The 21,878-nt window shown below is 46.0% G+C and overlaps 1 protein-coding gene across 1 annotated transcript; it reads left to right on the top strand.

Annotated features, from left to right (window-relative positions):
• Nucleotides 1–620: 620 nt before the first annotated feature.
• golga5 (golgin A5) lies at nt 621–20,500 on the top strand. The gene is made up of 13 exons (XM_055865587.1): nt 621–939; nt 1,328–2,044; nt 2,244–2,480; nt 2,713–2,932; nt 3,523–3,646; nt 6,290–6,493; nt 6,618–6,788; nt 7,484–7,612; nt 12,185–12,283; nt 12,805–13,030; nt 16,893–16,992; nt 17,377–17,440; nt 17,692–20,500. Exons 2-13 carry the CDS (start codon nt 1,336–1,338, stop codon nt 17,776–17,778), a joined length of 2,370 nt encoding a protein of 789 aa, XP_055721562.1. The 5' UTR covers nt 621–939; nt 1,328–1,335; the 3' UTR covers nt 17,779–20,500.
• Nucleotides 20,501–21,878: the final 1,378 nt, after the last annotated feature.

Below are 21,878 nucleotides of genomic sequence, written 5' to 3' on the forward strand. Positions count from 1 at the left end.
AGAACAAATTCTTATTTATAATGACGTCCTACCTCGGACGACGCTGGGCCAGTTGTGCACCGCCCTATGGGACTCCCAATCACGACCGGATGTGATACAGCCTGGATTCGAACCAAGGACTGTAGTGACACCTCTTGCACTGAGATGCAGTGCTTTAGAGCGCTGCTCCACTCGGGAGCCCTAATATCACAATGGTCAACAATTTCTTTCCAGAAATGTGTTTAAAATCAATTATTTGTTATAACTAAGCCAAGATAGACCATTGCCTGTCGTTTCCAATGGGAGCAAATGAATCATAGTGGGCATACCCAAGTACGAGTTATCGAGATCCTATTGGTGGGTTCTATCATTATTTGCATATTTCAGTTAGGGAACGCCTACACTGAAGTGCTCGTGTGCAATAATTCAATTCGCCCTTGCACTCCATCTAAACAACAAACACATTTTAAACTTTGGAAAATGGTAAAGTCTACAAACTTAGCCCTCTCTGTTCGTAACATATGCTAGTTTTGGGAACACAAAACGGTATTGAGATCAAATGTTTAATGATGAGAATATTTGCAGAATGTCTGCCAAATTCCATCAAATTCCATCTCCCCCCCACTTGGATTCCTCTCATCACCTTGGTGGTGAATGGACATGCCAACCGGATACTTCAGATTTATACATTCGGTGAAACATCTGGTTTACTGTTCTATCTGTGTCAAAATTCTGACAGCTGGGTTGTATTTTAATCAGGCATCGAGATAGGCGTTCTGTTTTGGGGGTCCTTGCGTTAGTTCCTGGTCCACGTATGAGACAGATCCAAACGCAAATATTTAGCTAACAAAGATTTACCAGATAATGTGTAAATGTGACACTATAGTCTATCTGTTGATGATTCATCCCGGTCTATAAACTGTCTGGGATATTTTTAGTTTTGGACGTCGCTGTTATACGGTAAGTCGACTAGCTAGTTAGCGCTAATGGATGCTAGTATGTTCAAATAGTTTAGTTGTCGAACCCTGTGTAATCCACCCCTGATTTATGCCGAAAGCTGAAAGTTGATATCTCAGAATGTTGTTAAAACTACCCACACAGACCATTTATACTATTTTGAGGGTTAACTTAGTGATCACCCGGATTTCTAGCTAGCCTTCAAAGATGTTAGCAAGATTGTTGATGTTATGGCTATCTGTTGGACGGTAGAAGCTATGCCATAACATTATGCATTATCTTTTGCTTTTAGAGGAATGTCTTTTGACATACACATGAGATTTTGTCACAAAAAGCTATTTATTGTTATTTAATTTCTGAATCTGACAAACTGATTCATTTGTGTTTCTAGGATGCAGAATGTCTTGGTTGGCTGACCTGGCAGGGAAAGCTGAAGACTTCCTGAATAAAGTGGATGCAGGAGCTGCCAGCCTGACCAAACCCCAAGGCCGCACCTCCTCCTTCTCCTCAGCCTACGATGCTCCCGACTCCACCGAAACCTCTCAGTACAGTAGCACTGGCTACAGCACCAACACATCAGACACGCAGCAACACCCTTATGGGAACGCCACCTCCCACAATGCACCAGGATCTGGTTTCATTACTGCAGCTGCTGGCAACATCAAAAAATCCAAAGGATCCCTGTTGACTAGTTCAGCCACAGTCTCCCCTACTAGCACCCTTCCCCTGGGGTCTTCCAGCACTGCCTCCTCCAGCTCCATCAAACCCTCCTCCAGCTTTGTGAGGCCCAGTAAGAAGAGTCAGAGTGAGCAAGATGTGGATGATGACCTGTTGTTTGACTTCCTTAACAGCTCAGAGCCTCCGGCGGCCAACGAGAGGAGGGAGGTCAGACCAAGAGATCCTCTCAGAGTGTCTCCTGAAGGATCAGGCTCCCCCCAGCCAGCACCTCCTGCTTTGGCTGCTGCCCCCCTCATGGTCCCCTCAGCCCCCTCCACACCCCCCTCCCTACGGGGCATGTCTCGGTCCTCCAGCTACAGCTCTCTATCCACCAGTACTCACAGTGCCAAAACAGGGGGTTCAGAGGATGGCTCTGCCAAAGAAAGTCAAGGTACTGACACTTCAACTGGTAATGTTTAATGTCAAGGCACATACGTGTATGCCTTTTTTGTTCTTTTATCTCAATGTTTGGTCGACATCATACAAGTTTATGGAATAATCAACACAGTGTTCTTGTTAACAATTTCTAATTTAAGTCAGCTCAACGTTCCCTCCTTTATATGTATTCTCTCTTTCTCTTTTTTCCCCAGACACACCTGATGGTTCTGACTCTGGGTTGGCTGTTCCCCAGTCTATCACCTACCTATCAGAGTCTCCGGCCACATACGAGGCCCCTCCCCCAGCCCTGGCCCCGCCCCCTATAGAGGAGCAGCAGAGTCAGATGATGTCCAGTCTGCGTTTGGAGAACCAGCTACTGAGGTCAGAGGTCACCTCCCTCAACCAGGAACTGGCATCCATTATCCAGAGAGCCAAAGACACTCAGGAGGGTGAGAGAGAAAACTGAGGAAGGAGACTCATGTCCGGTCCCACATCTGTTTCTGCTGTCTGGCCAACTCCTATGGTCGTTGTCATGCCGATGGATGTTGTCTTGCCAAGACAGCGCTGGCAGATCTGGGACCAGGTTATGCTCATGTATGTATAGCAGACACCAAAAATAATGTGGTTTGGTTATGTCTGTCGTGGGCGTAACTGTATGGTCATAAATCCCTTTTCCTACAGAATTGAACCAGACACGGTTACGCACAGAGAAGTGGAATTCGGACCAGTCTCGCACAGACCGCACGGTCAGGGAGCTGCGGTCGCAGGTTGATGACCTCACAGAGGTCCTCGGCGCTAAGGACGGGCAGTTGGCCGTGCTGAAGGTCAGGCTAGATGAGGCAGATCAGTTACTGAAGTCACGGAGCTCTGCTTTGGAGGAGGCTCAGACTGAGAGGTCCCGGTATGTTTACAATCTTTGTAGATGGATAGGCCTGGAAGTACTAAATCTGTCTGCTTCATTCATTATTAGTAAAAGACAACTACATTTGTCATAAGTCCAGGTATGTTTAATTAACCAAATCTTTGTGAATGAATAGATCCAGTCAATGAGGCTGTCCTACTGCCTCAACGTTTACATATTAGTAAAACATATATATTTTGTTAAAAGTCTGAGAATAATCAACATCCAACAGTGGTTACATGGGTAGAAATGTTGTTGGCTTTGTGTGAGGGGCTCTCTGAATAGCTAGTCAATGTGTAACGGAGGTAAGAACGTGCCGGAAGCTCACTCCACAGCTAGCTTTAAATGTCGCCCAATGAAGCTATTGAATCGGATCCTTTTCTGTTGAATCGGATCCTTTTCTGTCGGACAACCGGTTGGTACGTTGTCAAGGAGGCCGGTCACGTGTCTTTATGATCAGAGGACCACTGGTCCGAGCCCGGTGACTAAGGGAACCCGGGACAGTGGAGGAAGCGAAGCTGTTAGCATCAACTGAAGTTGGTTTTGCACTAGGGAGACAACAACTAACTTTGTACCCCCATCGTGTCCAGGATCCTCCAGGACCACACAGAAGGAAGCAGTATGCAGTCCCAGGCCATGACGACCATGCAGGAGAGACTGAGGGAGGCAGACATGGCTCTACGCAGGGAACAGGACGGCTATAGACAGATGCAGGTAGATATATATATACACACACACACACACACACACACACACACACACACACACACACGGTCCCGACTCTCAAGTACACATTGATATTTGTTTTAAAAAAATGATGAATCTTTAATCTGTCAAATACAAATGAAGGATGGCATGTGTAACTAGTGGAAACGGGGCACGTTCTTCATTTACAGTACATTCAGAAAGTATTCACACCCCTTGACTTTTTCCACATTTTGTTTTACGTTACAGCCTTATTCCTAATCAATCTACACACAATACCCCATAATAACACATTTACATCAGTATTCAGACCCTTTACTCTGTACTTTGAAGAGGCACCTTTGGCAGAGGAAAATAGCCTCAAGTCTTCTTGGGTATGACGCTACGTACCCGGGGCGGCAGGTAACCTAGTGGTTAGAGCGTTGGGCCATTAACCGAAAGGTTGCTAGATTGAATCCCAGATCTGACCAGATAAACATCTGTCGATCTGCCCCTGAACGAGGCAGTTAACCCACTGTTCCCCGGTAGGCCGTCATTGTAAATAAGAATTTGTTCTTAATTGACTTGCCTAGTTAAGTAAAGGTTAAATATATTATTATTTTTTTTTTTAAATATAGACTTGGCACACCAGTATTTGGGGAGTTTCTCCCATTCTTCTCTGCAGATTCTCTCAATCTCTGTCAGGTTGGATGGGGAGTGTCGCTGCACAGCTATTTTCAGGACTCTCCAGAGATGTTCAATCGTGTTCAGGTCCGGTCTCTGGCTAGGCCACTCTAGGACATTCAGAGACTTCTGTGAAGTCTTGGCTGTGTGCTTAGGGTCGTTGTCCTGTTGGAAGGTGAACCTTGGCCCCAGTCTGAGGTCCTGAGTGCTCTGGAGCAAGTTTTCATCAACAATCTCTCTGTACTTTGCTCCATTCATCTTTCCCTCGATCCTCACTAGTCTCCCAGTCCCTGCCGCTGAAAAACATCCCCACAGTATGATGCTGCCACCACCATGCTTCACCATAGGGATGGTGCCAGGTTTCCTCCAGATGTGACACTTGACATTCAGGCCAAAGAGTTCAGTCTTGGTTTCATCAGACCAGAGAATCTTGTTTCTCATAGTCTGAGTTTTTTAGGTGCCTTTTGGCAAACTCCAAGCGGGCTGTCATGTGCCTTTTACTGAGGTGTGGCTTCCGTCTGGCCACTCTACCATAAAGGCCTGATTAGTGGAGTGCTCCAGAGATGGTTGTCCTTCTGGAAGATTCTCCCATCTCAACAGAGGAGCTCTGTCAGAGTGATCATTGGGTTCTTGGTGACCTCCCTGACCAAGGCCCTTCTCCACCGATTGCTCAGTTTGGGCGGGCGGCCAGCTTTAGGAAGAGTCTTGGTGGTTCCAAACTTCTTCCATTTAAGAATGATGGAGGCCACTGTGTTCTTGGGGACCTTCAATACTGCAGAAATGTTTTGGTACCTTTCCCCAGATCTGTGCCTCTACACAATTCTCCATTTCATTTTTTAAAATATTTATTTGTACTTTTTTTTTTTTTTTTTTTTTTTTAAATCATTTGTATCCCCTTTTCTCCCCAATTTTCGTGGTATCCAATCGCTAGTAATTACTATCTTGTCTCATCGCTACAACTCCCGTACGGGCTCGGGAGAGACGAAGGTCGAAAGCTATGCGTCCTCCGAAGCACAACCCAACCAAGCCGCACTGCTTCTTTAACACAGCACGCCTCCAACCCGGAAGCCAGCCGCACTAATGTGTCGGAGGAAACACCGTGCACCTGGCCCCCCTTGGTTAGCGCGCACTACTCCCGGCCCGCCACAGGAGTCGCTGGAGCGCGATAAGACAAGGAAATCCCTACCGGTCAAACCCTCCCTAACCCGGACGACGCTGGCCCAATTGTGCGTCGCCCCACGGACCTCCCGGTCGCGGCCGGCTGCGACAGAGCCTGGGGGCGAACCCAGAGACTCTGGTGGGAGGCCCTTATTTGTACTTTTACCTCCTTTTTTCTCCCCAGTTTCGTAGTATCCTATTGGTAGTTACAGTCTTGTCTCATCGCTGCAACTCCCGTACGGACTCGGGAGAGGCGAAGGTCGAGAGCCGTGCGTCCTCTGAAACACGACCCAACCAAGCCGCACTGCTTCATGACCCAACGCTCGCTTAACCCGGAAGCCAGCCGCACCAATGTGTCGGAGGAAACGCGTTACACCTAGCGACTGTGTCAGCGTGCACTGAGCCCGACCCGCCACAGGAGTCGCTAGAGTGCGATGTGACAAGGACATCCCTGCCGGCCAAACACTCCCTAAGATGTGTGTGTACCTTCACAAATCATGTCCAATCAGGTTGTAGAAACATCTCAAGGATGATCAATGGAAACAGGATGCACCTGAGTGCAATTTCGAGTCTCATAGCAAAGTGTCTGAATACTTATGTAAATAATGTATTTCTGTTTTTTTATTTTGAATAAATATGCAAAAAATATATATTTTTGCTTTGTCATTATGCGCTATTGTGTGTAGATTTTGACTTTGTTTTATTTAATACATTTTAGAACAAGGCTGTAATGTAACAAAATGTGTAAAAAGTCAAGGGGTCTGAGTACTTTCCAAAATGCACTTTAAGTCAATCATAGACTATAACGTGTCGTCTCCTTGGTTCCCACAGAGTGAGTTTGCGGTGCGGCTATCCAAGGTTGAGGCTGAGAGGCAGACACTGGCGGAGGCTGTGACGGGCGCAGAGAGACGGGCGTCGGAGGATAAGCACCGGGTCGAGGACCTCCAACAGCAGATGAGGAGTGCCCGGAACGCAGCCGAGACTGCCAAGCAGGAGTTACACGACTATAAACACAAGGCCTCCCGCATACTACAGGTAAGAGACAGACTCTTATATCTGGCACATATTGGAGATTTAGGACTCAACTCACTATTTCCTTTCTAATGCTTTTGTTTTGTTGTACCGTGTGTGTGTGTGTGTGTGTGTGTGTCCTCTCCAGTCCAAAGAGAAGCTGATCAGCAGCCTGAAGGAGGGGTCAGGCCTGGATGGTCTGGAAGGAGGAGGAACGGGAGCTTTGGAGCTGGAGGAGCTCAGACATGAGAAGGAGCTGCAGAGAGATGAGATCCAGAAACTACAGGGACAGATGCAGACGCTCCGAGCTGAGATACAGGTGAGAAGGGATTGGAGATGGTTTCAATGATATAACCCTCTCTCTAGGCCGACTCTCTCTCGGCCCGACCCTCTCTCGGGCCGACCCTCTCTCGGGCCGACCCTCTCTCGGGCCGACCCTCTCTCGGGCCGACCCTCTCTCTAGGCCGACCCTCTCTAGGCCGACCCTCTCTAGGCCGACCCTCTCTCAGGCCGACCCTCTCTCAGGCCGACCCTCTCTCAGGCCGACCCTCTCTCAGGCCGACCCTCTCTCAGGCCGACCCTCTCTCAGGCCGACCCTCTCTCAGGCCGACCCTCTCTCAGGCCGACCCTCTCTCAGGCCGACCCTCTCTCAGGCCGACCCTCTCTCAGGCCGACCCTCTCTCAGGCCGACCCTCTCTCAGGCCGACCCTCTCTCAGGCCGACCACCTCTCTCAGGCCGACCACCTCTCTCAGGCCGACCACCTCTCTCGGGCGACCACCTCTCGGGCGACCCCCCCTTAGCACACATGCAAAGCAACTTACAGTACAGTGTGAGTGCATACAATTCTTTAGTATGTTGATGTGATTCCTGCAGTATCCCTGCGGGAATTGAACTCCTCACCTTGCCGTTGCTAGCACCAACTGAGCCACGCAGGACATGCTTACTTCAAGACAATCTTGGTGGCTGGATGACCTGGCTGTAAGAGTGAGATGTTGTGACCTTTCTTCTCCCAGGACTTGGAGGTGGCGGCCCTGACTGAGGCAGAGACGTGGCGAGAGCAGCAGCTGGAGATGCAGGAGCAACAGGCTCGACAGACCAGTGCCAAGCAGGAAGTGGAGGCCGAGGTGGAGCGCTACAAACAGGTAGCAGAATATATCTTATTATACCACGCCGTTGTTGAATACTCCTTTCTGATTGGCTTGAAGGGCATTCTAGAGCATGCGTTATTTCCCTGTAATGTACAGTATAATTCAGTGGCTTATGGTTAAGGAGGTTTCCCGTTTCTGCACGACTTAGATTTTTTTTAAATAAAAAAATGAAATTCTGGATTTTTTTTTGCGTTAATTGTTTACTTTGTTTGCTCAGAATGTTCACGTAATAATTTTCTACGACCAGCGAACACTTCAGCGAACTGTATAAGATCATAAGCCAGCTAGAATCCTCTCACCCGTAATGCAGTCTTTATTGTTGCTGGTGACCAAAATAATCGCCGACATGCCCCACAAAAATGATCCAGCAGACGACCACACCGGGTTTCGCTCCTATCAGGGTAAAAACAAGTAGTGGCTCCTGTGGGGCACGCGATCACCACGAATTCCCGGGTTCCTGTTGCGTCATGCTGATGGTAGAGTCGGGATTTGGCCCCATCCTGCCATCCCGCCTGGTTAATGGTACAGGCTTGTGGGGAATGTTTTTCTGGCACACGTTAGGTCTCTAAATACCAATTGAGCAATGTTTCCATGCCTCAAAGAATTCAGGCTGTTCTGGAGGCAAAAGGGGTTCCAACCAGGTACTAGATGGGTGTACCTAATAAACTGTGTGTACATCAGTCACAGGCTTTATTAGGAAATGTGTTGATGATGTTGAACCCACAATAACAATCTGGACATACTCCAACCAATAGAAATCTGTTAAATGTCAGCAGAACGAACCCTGATGACTCTGTGACCTGCGATGCGTACAAGGCAAGCAGGTACAAGCTCCGCAAAATCCATTAGGGACGCAAAAAGACAATACAGACTCAAACTTGAATTGATGTTCAACTCAAGACTCACGTCGCATGTGCCAAGCACTACAGATTACAAAGGCAAATACAGGTGTGGTGCCCCCCGAAGCCTCCCTCCCAGACGAGTTTAAAGCACCTGACGACCAGGTGCTTTCACTCGGCGCACAATTGGCTCAGCGTCATCCTGCTTAGGGGAGGACTTGGCCGGCAGGGATATCCTTGTCCCATCGCTCTCTAGCGACTCCTGTGGCGGGCTGGGAGCAGTGCACGCTGACACTGTCGCCAGGTGACCGGTGTTTCCTCCGACACATTGGTGTGGCTGGCTTACGGGTTAAGCGGGCATTATGTCAAGAAGCAGTGCGGCTTGGTTGGGTTGTGTTTCGGAGGACGCACGGCTCTCGACCTTTGCCTCTCTCTCTCGAGTCCGTACGGGAGTTGCAGCGATGAGACAAGACTGTAACTACCAATTGGATACCGCGGAATTGGGGAGAAAAAAGGGTAAAAGTAATAAAATTTTAAAAAGAAAAATAAGAATGCTTTTCATTGACTACAGTTCAACATTCAACACTATTGTTCCATCCAAGCTCAACACCAAGCTCAGAGCCCTGTGTCTGAACACCACCCAGTGCAACTGGATCCTGGACTTCCTGACTGGCAGACCACAGGCTGTGTGTTTTGGCAACAACACTTCCTCCACACTGACTCTTAACACAGGAGTCCCCCAGGGATGTGTCCTCGGTCCTCTGCTGTACTCCCTGTTCACCCACGACTGTGAGACTTTGCACGACACCTACTCCATCATCAAGTTTGCTGACAACACCACGGTTGTAGTCCTGATAACCAACAACGACGAGTCAGCCTTTAGGGAAGAGGTCAGTGAACTGGCATTGTGGTGTCATGACAACAACCTCTCCCTCAATGTCAGCAAAACAAAGTTGATTGTTGACTTCAGGAAGCAGAGGGGAACATGCCCCCCCGATTCACATCAATGGGATTGCAGTAGAGAGAATCACGAGTTTAAAGTTACTCTGCGTCCACATCACCAAGGACTTGACATCGACCAACAACACCGCCACTCTTGTCAAGAGGACGCAACAGCGTCGCTACTTCCTATAAGGCGGCTGAATAAATTCGGCATGCCAACCCCGGATCCTCACCGAATACTACCGCAGCACCGTCGAGTGCGTCCCGACCAATAGCATCACGACCTAGTAAGGGAATTGCTCCATACACGACCGCAAGGCCCTATAGCCCCAGTGATGTACTGAGCCATGTTCACACCCATCCAGGAAATCTACTCAAAATGGTGTCTGAGGAAGCATCATCAAGGACCCCACATACCCTCCCAGCCACGAGCTGTTCTCTCCCTTACCGTCGGGCGGACAGTATCGAAGCAGGAGGTCTGATACCAACAGGTTCAGAGACAGTTTCTATCTACAAGCCATCAGACTGCTGAACACATCTCAACAGGACTGACCTCCTGCTCTGATTCTCCACACCTCAGCGCTCGGTCACTCACACTCACACACACACACACAGTCATACACAAAGTATGTGGCCGCTTTTTCAGCCACACCCGTTGCTGACCGGTGTATAAAATCGAGCACACAGCCCAGCAATCTGCGTAGACGAACATTGGCAGTTGAATGGCCTTACTGAAGGATGCCACCTTTCCAACAAGTCAGTTTGTCAATTTTCTTCCTTGCTAGAGCTGTCCCGCTCACCTGTAAATGCTGTTATTGGGAAGTTGGAAATGTCAAGGAGCAACAACGGCTCAGGCGCAAATGTAATGAATTGATGCTGTTGACCCGGATCACTGGTTGCTGCGGAAAAGTAGGAGGTTGAAAGGGGGGTGAGTGTAACGGATGTGAAATGGCTAGCTAGTTAGCGGGTGCGCGCTAGTAGCATTTCAATCAGTTACGTCACTTGCTCTGAGACATTAAGTAGGGTTGCCCCTTGCTCTGCAAGGGCCGCGGCTTTTGTGGAGCGATGGGTAACGCTGCTTCGTGGGTGACCGTTGTTGATGTGTGCAGAAGGTCCCAGGTTCGCGCCCGTGTCGGGGCGAGGGGACGACGTAAAGTTATACTGTTACACAAAGTGGTAGGCCAGAACCTCACAGAACGGGACCGCCAAGTGCTGTCTTCAGTTACAACACTCGCTACCTAGTTCCAAACTGCTTCTGGAAGCAACATCGGCAAAAAAAAACTGTTCGTCTGGAGCTTCATGAAATGGGTTTCCATGTCCGAGCAGCCGCACACAGGCCTAAGATCACCATGCGCAATGCCAAGCGTCGGCTGGAGTGGTGTAAAGCTTGCCGCTATTTGACTCTGGAGCAGAGGAAACACGTTCTCTGGAGTGATGAATCACGCTTCACCATCTGGCTGCCTGACTGATGAATCTGGGTTTGGAGGATGCCAGGAGAACGCTACCTGCCCCAATGCATAGTGCCAACTGTAAAGTTTGGTGGAGGAGGAATAATGGTCTGGGGCTGTTTTTCATGGTTTGGTGCCCCTTAGTTCCACTGAAGGGCAACCTTAACGCTACAGCATACAATGACATTCTAGACGATTCTGTGCTTCCAGCTTTGTGGCAACAGTTTGGGGAAGGCCCTTTCCTGTTTCAGCATGACAATGCACAAAGCAAGGTCACATTCAAAAATGGTTTGTCGAGATCGGTGTGGAAGAACTTGACTGGCCTGCACAGAGCCCTGACCTCAACCCCATCAAACACATTTAGGATGAATTAGAACGCCGACTGCGAGCCAGGCCTAATCGCCAAACATCAGTGCCTGACCTCACTAATGCTCTTGTGGCTGAATGGAAGCAAGTCCCCTCAGCAATGTTCCGACATCTAGTGAAAAGCCTTCCCAGAAGAGAGGAGGCTGTTATAGCAGCAATGTTCCAACATCTAGTGAAAAGCCTTCCCAGAAGAGTGGAGGCTGTTATAGCAGTAATGTTCCATCATCTAGTGGAAAGCCTTCCCAGAAGAGTGGAGGCTGTTATAGCAGCAATGTTCCAACATCTAGTGAAAAGCCTTCCCAGAAGAGTGGAGGCTGTTATAGCAGTAATGTTCCATCATCTAGTGGAAAGCCTTCCCAGAAGAGTGGAGGCTGTTATAGCAGCAATGTTCCAACATCTAGTGAAAAGCCTTCCCAGAAGAGTGGAGGCTGTTATAGCAGCAAAGGGGGGAACCAACTTCATATTAATGCCCATGATTTTTGCATGAGATGTTCGACGAGCAGGTGTTCACATATGTTTGGCCATGTGGTGTACGTTCATGCTACACACATCACATCTGTTGCTGCCAGACTCTTATTATAGTGCTCAGTTTATACACTGCCCCATCTCCCCCTTCCCCAATACACCTGTAAATATTATAAATTGTGCCTTCCTGTATTATATTATTTTGTTTTGTTTTGTTTTCTTATTGTTGCATTGTCGAAGGAACCCGCAAGTAAGCATTTCATTGGACGATGTCTACCAAGCGTATCCAATGCATCCGACTAATAAAACGTTAAACTTGGGTCCTGTTCATTAAGGTGTGCAACGGAAAACATTATGAAACGTTTAGCGATGGGAAATGTGTTTTTGTTTCTTATTCGACCACATGTCCAGGTAGTCCATGCCTGTTTCTTTCTCTGTATCTGGGCTAAAGGGAACTTTTTAAGTGTGTGTGTGTGTGTGTGTGTATGTGTGTGTGTGTGATGTAGGAGCTACAGTATGTAGAGGAGGAAAACCACCGTGCCAAGACCACACTACAGAGTCGCATCAAGGATCGGGAGGATGAGATACAGAAACTCAGAAACCAGGTATATAGACATACCAGTTAAAGTCGGAAGTTTACATACACTTAGGTCGGAGTCATTTAAAACTCATTTTTCAACCACTCCACAAATTTGGTGTTAACAAACTATAGTTTTGGAAAGTCGGTTAGGACATCTTACTTTGTGCATGACACGAGTACCGTAATTTTTCCAACAATTGTTTACAAGTCCTCAACTGGCAGCTTCATTAAATTGTACCTGCAAAGCACCAGTCTCAACGTCAACAGTGAAGAGCCTACTCCGGGGTGTTGTATATGTCAATAAAGTTCACATTTTATTTATATATATATAAAATGTGACCTTTTTTTGACATTCTACTGCATTGTTAGGAGCTAGAAACATAAGCATTTCATTGCACGAGTTATGACATGTGCTAAATTGTATACGACCAATACGCTTATTTGATTTTAGAAGAAGCACAAGTAATGTTACATTTCCCTGTCCCGCCCTCTCTTTTTTTTTGTTCTCCCCCCCCCTCCCTCTGCCTCACCATCCTGCCTCCCTAGCTGACCAATAAGGCTCTGAGCAGCAGTAGCCAGGTGGAGCTAGAGAGCAGGTTACACCAGCTGACGGAGACTCTGATCCAGAAACAGACCATGCTGGAGTCCCTGGGAACAGAGAAGAGCTCACTGGTTTTCCAGCTAGAGAGGCTTGAGGCCCAGCTGAAGAGCGTCCAGGGAGAAGGGCAGACCGGGGGCCCGGCCATTAACATGAGCAGCATGGAGAGCCCAGGTGAGGCTGGGGCCGTTTAAAAAATAAAATAAATAAATACCACCCAATTTCGTACACTATTTTTGACCAGCTCAGGTGAGACTGATGTCATGTGGATGGATATGATTATGTAGCCTGGTTGTCCCAGATATGTTAATAATGTGTAACCAACTCCTTCAGGTCTGGGTCCAGGCTAAGGGTCAGGGTGGGGAATTTATTCTTTTGAGGGAAAAAACAAACTCCATGCTACTCTTGAATGTCTAAAACTGGATAAAGTAGAACTTATAATGGACCTTTTTAATATACACTGCTCAAAAAAATAAAGGGAACACTTAAACAACACAATGTAACTCCAAGTCAATCACACTTCTGTGAAATCAAACTGTTCACTTAGGAAGCAACACTGATTGACAATAAATTTCACATGCTGTTGTGCAAATGGAATACACAAAAGGTGGAAATTATAGGCAATTAGCAAGACACCCCCCAAAAAGGAGTGATTCTGCAGGTGGTGACCACAGACCACTTCTCAGTTCCTATGCTTCCTGGCTGATGTTTTGGTCACTTTTGAATGCTGGCGGTGCTTTCACTCTAGTGGTAGCATGAGACGGAGTCTACAACCCACACAAGTGGCTCAGGTAGTGCAGTTCATCCAGGATGGCACATCAATGCGAGCTGTGGCAAAAAGGTTTGCTGTGTCTGTCAGCGTAGTGTCCAGAGCATGGAGGCGATACCAGGAGACAGGCCAGTACATCAGGAGACGTGGAGGAGGCCGTAGGAGGGCAACAACCCAGCAGCAGGACCGTTACCTCCGCCTTTGTGCAAGGAGGTGCACTGCAAAATGACCTCCAGCAGGCCACAAATGTGCATGTGTCTGCTCAAACGGTCAGAAACAGACTCAATGAGGGTGGTATGAGGGCCCGACATCCACAGGTGGGGGTTGTGCTTACAGCTGAACACCGTGCAGGACGTTTGGCATTTGCCAGAGAACACCAAGATTGGCAAATTCGCCACTGGCGCCCCGTGCTCTTCACAGATGAAAGCAGGTTCACACTGAGCACACGTGACAGAGTCTGGAGACGCCGTGGAGAACGTTCTGCTGCCTGCAACATCCTCCAGCATGACCGGTTTGGCGATGGGTCAGTCATGGTGTGGGGTGGCATTTCTTTGTGGGGCCGCACAGCCCTCCATGTGCTCAGTCTGAGAATCGGTCTGAAAATTAATCTGTGCTTCCCTCTGCTGAATTTTGAAATCCTGGTGTTGCCCTGGAGACAAAATGTTTGCCAACCCCTGGACTAGTTGGTTAAAGTACTTAAAGTAGTACCTTTCTTGATGCTAAACTAACTTTATTTGACAGATCGTCAAATAAAAAACATTGATTTGAGAATTTTGGGAAGCTTTTTTTTATTTTATCAGATGAACAAGCACTCAACACTTTGCTCAAGCTCTTTATTTATTTTAATTTTTTTGTTTTCTTCAGGTGGCCACTCAAATTGTTGGTATATGTAAAGCGTTTCCCACACTGGGAGCAGAGGTAGGGTCTCTCCCGTGGGAAACTCTCTTGTGCTTACTGAGTGTGAAGGAATGACGGAATCTCTTTACACACTCTGGCTAAATTCCCAATCTGGCCATCAAACCATCACGGTCACCTAATAATCCCCAGTTTACAATTGGCTCATTCATCTCCCCTGTAACTATTCCCCAGGTCGTTGCTGCAAATGAGAACGTGTTCTCAGTCAACTTACCTGGTAAAATAACGGTAAAATAAATAAATAAAAAGAAGAGAAAGGTACTACTTCTGTGTGGATCCGCTGGTGGCTTGTAAGATCACTGGTGTTTTCGGCAAGTGTCTTCCCACATTCAGTGCTAAGGGCGTTCTCATGTGTGCCGTGCCTCGTGTCTCTCTTAAGTTTGCGCTGCTAGTGAAACTCGTCCCACACTCATCACAGGTGGTCTTTAACCCAGTGTGGATCATCATGTGTTTTATCAAGCTCATCTTTTCAACGAAGATGTACCACATTGTTGGCAACAATGGGGTTTTTTCCTCCTGTGTGGATTATCTTGTGCCTACTGAGAGAGTGTGTGTGTGTTTTGTTCACATCATTTCCATGTGTGTTGGTGGGTTAGGAACCTGTTTTGTTCAGTTCTGTGCATTTAGGGATGTCCTTTATCTGACATCGTAGTGCATTTGTACTTTAGAGACAAACTCCCATCCTTCTATCTTCCTCAAACTCACTTAACAACAAGACATTGGCCCGTTTTCATTTCGATGTTCAGATTCCTGTATAATCCCTTTTGATTCTCAAAGTCTATTCAACAAGTAACAGAAGCATTCAGCCGGGTGACTTTTCAAACCCACTTCTATCGCTTCAGTTTTGATGTGAAAATTAGTCTAAGGCCCAGGAGTAATACTTATGTGTTGACAACATGTGACCAGGCTTCTTCACACTCCTGTCTGGGGGAAAAATGCCTGTTTGTTGGTCAGCGGCTGGTCCAGAATCAGGCTCACTTTTCACAAAAATAGGAAGCAGGGAGGAAAGGCTGGTTCCGGTGAACAAATCACAGCTCACCTCACAGCTAGATCCAATATGAAAGCACACAACAAAAGTGTTATTCCATGTGGAATTGACTAAACATGGCCATGACATTAATACTTTATTTTACAACAGACAACGTTCTCTAGATTTTTCTACAGAAGCTTTTTAGACATCTGCATGAAATCATAACTGAGAAATATTTCATCAAAGAAATCTGTAGATAAAAAATAAAAAAGTGCAGTGTGTGTGTGCGCTCACTGCTCAGAATAACAACTTCAATATTAATTTGAGTCTTCACAACGTTTTTTCAGAGATTGAAAAAACAAGATTACATTAAACATGACAACCAACAGAACTAAACAAAACAGATTCACTTTCAGTTCTCTACTCTCTTACAATGTTTCATTATACCTAAAGTTATTTTGTTTTTGTCCTTTAAGTTTACTGTAGTATAGTGTATCGGAGGCTTTACAGCAGCACCACAAGAGAAATACAGCAACAACACAAGAAAGCAGAATCAAAATGCCCAGAATCCAGTTGTACATCGGAAGGACTCATAGATTCACCATATTGTTTTTTTTACATTGACACTTCTCGGAGGAACAGCAAGATTAGGGGGAACAGCAAGATTAGGGGGAACAGCAAGATTAGGGGGAACAGCAAGATTAGGGGGAACAGCAAGATTAGGGGGAACAGCAAGATTAGGGATTAGGGGGAACAGCGAGATTAGGGGAAACAGCAAGATTAGGGGCAACAGCGAGATTAGGGGCAACAGCGAGATTAGGGGCAACAGCGAGATTAGGGGGAACAGCAAGATTAGGGATTAGGGGGAACAGCGAGATTAGGGGGAACAGCGAGATTAGGGGCAACAGCGAGATTAGGGGCAACAGCAAGATTAGGGATTAGGGGCAACAGCGAGATTAGGGGCAACAGCGAGATTAGGGGCAACAGCGAGATTAGGGGCAACAGCGAGATTAGGGGCAACAGCGAGATTAGGGGCAACAGCGAGATTAGGGAGAACAGATAGTAAAAAGGAGCCCCATGTTGTATAGAAGTCTTCTCCCTTGTTCCTAAATATAGCACTAATTTTCTCCAGTGGTAGTTGGACTTATTAAAGAGATCACAATTCCACTCATTTTTATTGTTTGTGGCTGGTCTTTTTATCCAGTTCTAGAGAACGTATTTTCAGGCCACAGAGACATTTTTTTTTTTAAGGAGATTTGAGCAGATTTTGGGGAAGCTGAGATGTTACTAGTAAAAGATGTGAGATTTGTTTCATGATTTCACCATAATATCCTCTTGGATGGCAGGACTGAAAATCCCCTTTTTATGTTAACGTCACACAGGGACACGACAGAGGAATGCACCAGTTCTGTTCAACGACCACGACAGTCCAGGAGTGTATGGCCAGGTACGCAAGGCAGCCAGCACCATCGACCGGTTCAGGTGAGCTATTATACCAGAGGGTTGGCTTTATCAAAAACATACTTTTTGTGTAGTGTGATCTTAAAAAATGCTTTATTCAGACAGTACAGAAACAGGGGTAGACAGGCCAGACAGGGCAATCTACCACAAGACCTTCAGGGCTCTTATCAGTATCAGGAATGTTACCATACAACTGTACCTCAAGTTAAGTTTGAGGAATTGTTTGGTATTGTTAACTTGTCCCAATACATGAGCTGTTTGTTAAAGAGCAGTGGAATTTTCATTCTCGTTCTATATGTTTCGATGCTTTTTTCATATTTTATAGGCATTAATGTTTACCATTTCAAACACACCAGTGTCACACATTTATATCTCGACAATAATCTGAAAATCTTGTCCTTCCAGCATCCGATTAGGAATCTTCCTGAGACGCTACCCCATGGCTCGGGTTTTTGTTATACTGTATATGGTGAGTGTCTTTCGCTCTAATGCAACTTGTGTATTGCAACTACTATAATTACGGTACATGTAACGCTAACCAAAATATAAGTTGAAATTCTCTATTCCTTTTTAACTGAATAAAACCAATGAAAACCAGGACAAAACTCTTGCCGTTTAAAAAAGAAAGAAAAAAAAAGTAGTTTTACACAGTCTTTTGTTCAAAATAAACGTGTCACAATAATCTTTTAAAGCACTTTTTTTTTTCGTTTTTTTTTTCAGGCACTACTGCACCTATGGGTCATGGTCGTTCTGTTGACCTATTCCCCAGAGATGCATGAGATCCACGACCATCCTGCAGGGAGATAGAACACAAGGCCTGAACGATGTCATGATAGAGCTTTATTATATATATGTTGTTGTGATCTGGGGTAAGGTGAAGAGATTAGTTCCCTTTGTCATCGAAGACTAGCCTGGTGCCAGATCTGTTTGTGCTGTTTAGACCTGCCTACCATTGCACGCAACTTTAGGTCAAAAGTACGCTGGTATTGGGGGGAGACCCTTTAAAATAACACAAATGGGCTTTTAGTCGGCGAATTGTGGCTTTTGACTCAACCGTGTGAAGTTGGAGCTGAGCCAATCAGAGGACATGGGCGAGGAGGGGAAAATCGCGATCTCTCAGCTACAGGCCGTAACCCTAAAGTCACAGCACTGTAACGACCCTGGGTTTATAAGCGCGGATATCGACTCTGCCGTTCGGGCATGCTTTTGCGGCACAGTCGATAGCGCGCCGGACCTCGGGCCTAGAAGGTCGAGGGTTCGAGACCTGCTCCCTGCTGTTTCATTACAGTACTATTTCCCTCTCTCATGCTGGATGGAAGCTCTCCTCCATGTCCGTTGATACCACTGATGTGTGAGGAAAAAGGGTAGGAAAAAATGGAGAACGAATTGTTTTGCTCAATACATTTTTCCAAAATAGTGTGTTTAGTCAAGCACATAACCACTATTATTTTGTAGTTAGCTCCTTGGTTAAGGCGTCATTACGACAAGTAGTTAGCTACAGCATTTATTAAACGAACCGTGAACATTTTCTTGACCGCACATGCTTTGATCTCCGCAACAGCGCGTTGACGATCAAGGGGAAATGTGCGCGTCGCTGCGTGGATGGAAAACGGTCGTGGCAGGGGAGAGCTCCCCCGCCGGTACCGTCCTTCACAGAAAGTTATGTTAGACGTTTTAACGATTAGTAGGCCAATGTTAATCAATCAGTTTCTTGATCTGTCCTCTTGATGTAGCTAGACGTCAACAGTAGGCTGGCTAATGCTGTGGTAAATCAATTCACCAAATGACAACGAGGCATGTTGAATGAATGTTAGGCTAGTATTCAGGCCTGATGGATTAGATCAGGGATGAAACCAGCTCCGATAGCCCTAGTTGTTTCATAGTCTATATAGCCCACAGTAAACTAGACTAATACATTACATCCAGTAATTTAATTATTCAGAATTCTCCTCGAACAAAATGAAGAAGCCAGTTTACACTTTCACTAGACTCTATCCGCACGAAGACATCTATTCATTAGAATTACCCCTAAATTGAACCTAGAAAAATGTGAAAGTGTCATTGAGACCAGCTCAATTTCATTTAGGATCAAACACAAGACTACATTTGATATAATTTAAGACTAGGTTTCAGAAAATTGAATTTTTAAAGTTTTTTTTTTTTCTTTTTTAAAATGTCGTTAATGGCGTCTGGTGCCGCGCTAAAGTGACACTTCAAGGTTGGCAGGTCTGTGTTTTGCCAGCTCCGTTCTCCGTTGGCATGACAATGACCATAGGAGTTGGCTAGAAAGCACACCTAGATCTGAGACCAAAGGCTAGTTGGAGTAGGGATGGAGCAAGCTGCTGATTTAATGACTCAATAAGCACAGAACTGACATGCTAGCTACTCTAAGGGACACTGACTGACTTAGGATCACTATTCCCTGTTATCCACCTCCTAAGGGTTGACAAAATTATTGTAATGTTCCCCAAAATTTCCAGGTTTTACAGACATTCTCTTTGGAGGTTTCCTGGAATCAGGAGAATGACCAAGGAGAGGACAGGAATCCACTAACTGGAATCCTCCAACTATGATTTCTGGGAAACCTGGGAATTTGGAGAAAGTTACTAGTATTGTGCAACTCCTCCTGTCCCCCGTTCTCTGTCCTGTCCCCTGCCCTGTCCCCTGTCCCCCCCGTTCCCTGTCCCCCCCCCCGTTCCCTGTCCTCCCCTGTCCTCTCCCCTGTCCCCCCGTCCTACCTAAAGATCCACAGGTCAGTCACAGTAGAATGGGGTTTTATAGCTGTTATGCAGTGAGATGCTGATGGGTGGTGCAGTGATGACGGCATATTCATTACAGTTATATTAATTTATCCTTATCCCCTTCTCCTGTATGATGTTACCCTCCCCATCTTAAATCTGTTAAGTTTATTTTCCACATAGAAACTTATGTTTCCATTCACAGTTTTTATGTGAGTAAAGTCATACCTATATATAAAAAAAAAAAAAGATAATGAAAGCTGGGATGGAAACCGAAAAGTTTCGGTACAATTGTATAAATGCCGACAGATAATTTGTTTGTTCAACATGGTGGGTCCTTTTTTGTGTGGGTAAAATGTATTGTGTGTGAGAAATGGCAGTGGAAACGTCCTTTTTATGCGCAAAATGTTGATACAATAACTATCATATCGACGTAAACTTTGGAGTCACGCGATGATATGGTGTGTGTGATCCTTCCACTACGACTCGGAAAACCATGCAGGTTACTAGGCTACAGATGAAATGGGTTGAACTTCACAGGGTGGTGAAAAAGTGCACGGTGATGTTGAGGCACGTATCCAATAAATATCGAGGGTCTTACTCTGGTGACATGATGATCGACGCTTGACTGCTGTTTTGACAAATAAACATTTGCATATTTTCTTTTATGCGGATTCGAGAATATTCACATGAAAATCTGTCTCTCCAATTGGATGGAAACTTAGCTACTGAGGATTATTTAAATGTGAAAAGGATTATTTTAATAAACATCAAACCTGAAGATAAAAACACTTGTTTGTTTTTGTTTCATCTGTCTGTGGATGCATAAATGATTTGCTTCAGTTTAAAACACAACACTGCTTTTCTTAGCAGTGTATACTTGCCTGACAGGAAATTGCCATGCTGTAGATGAATTATAGTAGATTTCTCCTTAACTATCGTAGGCCTACATACCCTGTTGGAACAACCAGAGGTGAGTCCCTGCTAACACTGGCCTGGCCAAAACTCATCTACCTGACCCTACATACATTACATGACCAAAAGTATGTGGACACCTGCTCATTATACATCTCAATCCAAAATCATGGGAAATAATATGGAGTTGGTCCCCCTTTTTGCTGCTATAACAGCCTCCACTATTCTGGGAAGGCTTTCCATTAGATGTTGGAACATTTCTGCGGGGACTTGCTTCCTATTCAGCACAAGCACATTAGTGAGGTATGGAAACCTAAGCTTGGCTCGCAGTCGGCGTTCCAGTTCATCCCAAAGGAAATGGAAACCCATTTCTTGAAGCTCCCGACGAACAGTTATTGAGCTGACGTTGCTTCCAGAGGCAGTTTGGAACTCGGTAGTGAAGTGTTGCAACCGAGGACAGACTAATTTTACACGCTACGCGCGTCAGCACTTCAGTTCGGTGAGCTTGTGTGGCCTACCACTTCGCGGCTGAGCCATGGTTGCTTCTAGACGTTTCCACTTCACAGTAACAGCACTTACAAGACCAGGGCAGCTCTAGCAGAGCAGAACTTTGATGAACTGACTTGTTGGAAAGGTGGCATCCTATGACGGTGCCACGTTGAAAGTCACTGAGCTCTTAAGTCCATTCTACTGCCAGTGTTTGTCTATGGAGATTGCGTGGCTGTGTGCTTGATTTTATACAGCTGTCAGCAACAGGTGTGGCTGAAATAGATGAATCTACTCATTTGAAGGGGTGTCCATATGCTTTTGTATATATATTGTATAAAATGTTTAGGTGAATAATGAATAATATACAGTTGGCTAGGTTTTCCGTGCATCGGCAAGACAGAACAGCTACTTCCTGTAAGACGAGGGGTTGTGGTCTGTGTCTATTTGTCAATAACAGCTATATTTTTCGTAGCCATCTATTTACCACCACAAACCAATGCTGGCACTAAGACCGCATTCAACGAGCTGTATAAAACCATAAGCAAACAGGAAAATACTTATCCAGAGGAGGTGCTCCTAGTGCCCGGGGACTTTAATGCAGGAAAAATTAAATAAATTTGACTTAATTTCTACCAGCATGTCAAATGTGCAAGCAGAGGGGAAAGAAATTACTCTAGACCACTGATAATGGAATGTATATGCTTAAAGGTAATGACTAAACAATTCCACCCTGAAACGTAATCATTCGATTCTGTAACATGTGTA

The sequence above is a fragment of the Salvelinus fontinalis genome, chromosome 16 (genome assembly GCF_029448725.1).
Source record: "Salvelinus fontinalis isolate EN_2023a chromosome 16, ASM2944872v1, whole genome shotgun sequence".
NCBI lineage: Eukaryota > Metazoa > Chordata > Actinopteri > Salmoniformes > Salmonidae > Salvelinus > Salvelinus fontinalis.

What these genes read in the sequence shown, in the direction of transcription:
- golga5 (XM_055865587.1), top strand. Translation starts at nt 1,336, where the DNA reads ATGTCTTGGTTGGCTGACCTGGCAGGGAAAGCTGAAGACTTCCTGAAT. An exon ending in AGCCAAAGACACTCAGGAGG is followed by an intron (nt 2,481 to 2,712) that starts GTGAGAGAGAAA and finishes CTTTTCCTACAG; the next exon opens with AATTGAACCAGACACGGTTA. An exon ending in CGCTCCGAGCTGAGATACAG is followed by an intron (nt 6,789 to 7,483) that starts GTGAGAAGGGAT and finishes TTCTTCTCCCAG; the next exon opens with GACTTGGAGGTGGCGGCCCT.